Source organism: Silene latifolia, chromosome 5, assembly GCF_048544455.1.
Source record: "Silene latifolia isolate original U9 population chromosome 5, ASM4854445v1, whole genome shotgun sequence".
Classification (NCBI taxonomy): domain Eukaryota; kingdom Viridiplantae; phylum Streptophyta; class Magnoliopsida; order Caryophyllales; family Caryophyllaceae; genus Silene; species Silene latifolia.
Genome location: NC_133530.1, coordinates 60,956,672 through 60,960,669, shown reverse-complemented (window position 1 = coordinate 60,960,669; position 3,998 = coordinate 60,956,672). Strand labels below are relative to the sequence as shown.

Sequence of the window (3,998 nt, the reverse complement as noted above, 5' to 3'; positions counted from 1 at the left end):
GCGAGGGTTCTGAGAGGAAAATACTTTGCGGATCATGGGTTCCTTGAAGCTGAACTTGGGTCAAATCCAAGCTACTCATGGCGTAGTATATAGGAATCGAAGGAGGTGATCATGCTAGGAGCGAGGAAGCGGATTGGGGATGGATGGAGCACTAAGGTGTGGCTGGATCCTTGGATCCCAAATACCAAATCGCGATGGATTTTATCCCCTCGAAATGGTAATGATGCAGCGATGAATGTGGCACATTTGATGAAGTCTGACAAAACCGGTTGGAATGAGGAACTCCTTGATGAGCTTTTTCTGCCCTTTGAAAAGGACCGCATTCGTAACATTAGGCTATGCGACTCGTCTCCGGCTGATGATTGGTGTTGGGACCCCTCCAAAGATGGTGAGTACTTGGTGAAAACGGCATACCATTTGCTTTATGGCCGAGGAGAGTAAGAGGAACAATCGGACTTTGCGCGGGACAAATGGCTATGGAATGTTATTTGGAGGACACCAGTTCTCCCACGGGTCAAAATTTTTGTTTGGCAGTTGTGTCATGATGCACTCCCGACAAAATATAATATCGGAAAAAGGCTGGGCTCAAGTGATGCGGAGTGTCCGTTTTGTTCTAAGACAATGGAGACTTGTCTCCACACTTTACGGGATTGTGGGTGAGTTTATGGGATATGGGAGGGTGTAGGGATGGAGGAACAAGTGGATAATCGGGTTGAGCGGGTGAGGGAGAGGGTGGAGGGAGTGTTGAGGGAGTTGGGGGAAGAGGAAAGGATGATTTTTATGTTGACTTGTTGGGCAATATGGGAGAGGAGAAACAATGCTTTTTTCGAAGGAGGTGATCGTCACTGTGATCAGGTTGTCTGAAGGGTGAAGGACCTGTTTTGGGAGCTAAAAAAGGTGAATGATACAGAGAGGGGGGAGAGGACAGGGGGCTTGGATACCGCTGGTGCTAGGGGAAGGGCGAGGGGAAGTGGCGAAGGAAGGTGGGGGGAGGCGTGTTCGGTTGTTGGTGGCTGGAAGCGACCAAGTGACGGGGTGGTAAAAATTAATACTGATGCAGGGTTGGGGATTGGGTTGGGGGCGGTTGCGAGGAGTTCAGAAGGGAAGCTGGAGTGGGCAGTGGTGGTTTAGCTTGCGGTGGTCCATGACCCTAAAATGGCGGAAGCAGAGGCGGTGCTTATGGGGCTTAAGGAAGCTAAGCTTGTTGGACATACGAGGATCATTATTGAAAGTGATTGCCTAAATGTTATTATGGAGCTACGGGAGAGGAAGACGGGAAGGGCTGACATTTTCCGTGTCTATGATGATATTTTAAGTTTATGTAGTTCTTTTGTGTCTGTTAAGTTTTCTTTTGTTAGACGGGAGTCGAATAATGTTGCACATAAAGTGGCACATTCGGTACCGTGGGTGTATGGGAGGCGTTTTTGGGTTGAGGACGCACCTCGTAACATTATCGATGCAATTTCTAGTGATATTAATGATATGATTTAATCCCCTTTCGGGGGTTTTTCCGCAAAAAAAAAAAAAAAAAAAAAAAAAAAACATTATATTGATCATTTAGAACCATGACGCAATTTTTATAAAAACGCAAAGATAAAAGAAATAAACAAAAGAACAAAAATAAAAACAGAGGGATGGTAAAAATAAGTCAAAATTGGAAGGCAAGTTTTAGAGGGAAGGAGAAGCAAAAGCAAGGAAGTGAGGATTAGACTCCAAAATTTGCATTTCTTTATCCTCCAAAAACAACCATGCTTCAATACCATCACCATCTTCACCCCTATAATCATTCAATATAATCATATTCCTATGAAAAGGAGACATTCTTCCATCAGTTGGTATCATCTTAACGGGTCTTCCAAACCCGAAATCAAGATCACTAAACCCGAGTCTACTCCAACTTATCAGTCTATATGCCCTATCTTTGTACTCTACCAATGTATTTATCACTTTACTCCAGTTTTCCATTACACCCTCCACACCATCCTCGCCTTGGTACCCCTTCATCTCTTCTTTCATCTCCAAAACCGCGGAATTAATTCCTGCTACAAGGTCGGGTAGCGAGTCATTCTCAGCCCGGGCAACTGCAATTACAGCTAGGTTGCCGATGGACTCAGTAGGAAGTGGGGGGTTAACCCGTGGTCGTATGTCCAACGTTACATGAAGCACTGAACCTGAATTTGTATCCGTTTTTGAAACGGATAACGCTTGTTCCCAAATAAACCCCGCAATAGCCTGAAAACCAGTGGGTTTAGGGACTTTGTCACTCACAGCATTTGCTTTGAGTTGGCTTATTGCAGAATATTTGAAAATAAAACTCTTTGCTACAGTTGGAGATCGTTCAACTTCTTCCTTGTAAACATTAACCACAGGAAGTTCCAAAGATTTTGTCGTAGGCGGGAAGGCCGAAACGCACGCCTCCAGATTAGGCTGGAGGATGTCGTCCTCTGGGGATCCGGACGCTAGGGCAGCCCAATGCTTGAAAAAGGTAACAGCAGAAATCCCGTCAAGGAGTTTGTGTATATCATACCAAGCAATGGAAACCCCGCCACAAGAGAATACCGTAACCTGGATAGCCGAATGAGTCAGCTCGGACACATGTGGATCCCCCATGCCGAGGGATTCGGTAGATGGAAGGAACTTGGTCATTGACTCAAGTTTTCGAGTCGAGTTTAGGAGGTCGGAGATAGTACAACTGGCTTGCGCTTCGAAGAAAGGGAGACCATCGTCAGTACAGTTGACAGTTGAGTTGTTGATTTTACCAGCGAGAGGATAGAATTTAGTGAGGGTGTGGGAGAGGGTGGTTTTAAGGCTGGAAATGTCGACGGTTCGAGTTTCGGGTGAGGCAGGGTGGAATACAAGGCCGCATGTAGGAAAAATGGGTACCAAAGGAAGAATTTGGTTAAGGTAAGAGAGTTTGAATTGTTTGAGATGAGGTGGTGTAGGAGTTGATGGTTTTACTGATTCTATTGATGTTATTTTGACACTGATTTCTTCTGTTACGTTTTCCATTCTTAAGTTTTGTTTGGTGTATGAAAGGGTTTGTTGAAATTGGTTGCTTCATTTGGATCAGAGTGGGTGGATTTATACTTGATGATCACATTGCTTTTGCACCTTTACGACCAGACTACTTGTACGACCAGACTTCTGTCACCAAATACCCCCTTACCTAACAATAGTTTTATGATGAGACCATCTTTTTCGTGTTTTTCGTGTATTCTGCCTTTATGTTACCATTTATGGATAAATAGTGACTACTTTATTGCAAATAGTGATTATTTTGAAAAAGCTATCATTTTTAAGTCATAAAATATTATCACTATTTACCCAAAAATGATCATTATTAGGAGTATTTACTAAAAAGTGGTCCCATCTTATTCCTTACACATCCGAAAGTCTTAAACTAGAGTTTGCGCTTACCTAATTTTTGGTTCGCTTAATAACTTCAGAGTGTCTTGCTTTAGACGGTTGTTTCCCGTCTGAAATAAGACGTGCAACATGTTGTCATTATACAATAAAATGTTATTTTCTGATAACATGTTACCATTATTTTTCACATTATTTTTAGGGTAAAAAAATGACACATCTAATGATAATATTTTGTGGATTAAATGATTACATTCTCGTAAAAAATAGCAATATTTTATCGATCTTTTTCAAAGGGAAAAAATAACCCATTTCAAATAAGAATTTGCTTAATAACTTAATTGTTTAGTGTGGGGGAAAAAACAACCCATTTCAAATAAGAATTTGCTTAATAACTTAATTGTTTAGTGTGGCTGCCACTTGCTCACTTTTTCAGGACAAAATCATTTTTCTAGTAATTTATTTATTGCTTGACAAATAATACATCGAGTAGTAAATGTTGGTGTTGAGTGGCTGCAAAAGGTACTTGACTACCTCTTTCTTTGTTTCTGTTCACACATCGGTGGGTTTGGTGGAAATTTAATTCCCTTTATACGCGCACTCTTAGTTTTTGTTGAACAATATAAGTCGTCATT

General features: G+C 41.9%; 1 protein-coding gene across 1 annotated transcript; it reads right to left on the bottom strand.

Moving 5' to 3' along the window:
* Window positions 1-1,668: 1,668 nt before the first annotated feature.
* On the bottom strand, window positions 1,669-3,009 carry LOC141655429 (stemmadenine O-acetyltransferase-like). The gene has a single exon (XM_074462510.1). The coding sequence runs from the start codon at window positions 3,007-3,009 to the stop codon at window positions 1,669-1,671; it is 1,341 nt and encodes a 446-aa protein (XP_074318611.1).
* Between the last annotated feature and the right edge of the window lie 989 nt (window positions 3,010-3,998).

What these genes read in the sequence shown, in the direction of transcription:
- LOC141655429 (XM_074462510.1), bottom strand. Translation starts at nt 3,009, where the DNA reads ATGGAAAACGTAACAGAAGAAATCAGTGTCAAAATAACATCAATAGAA.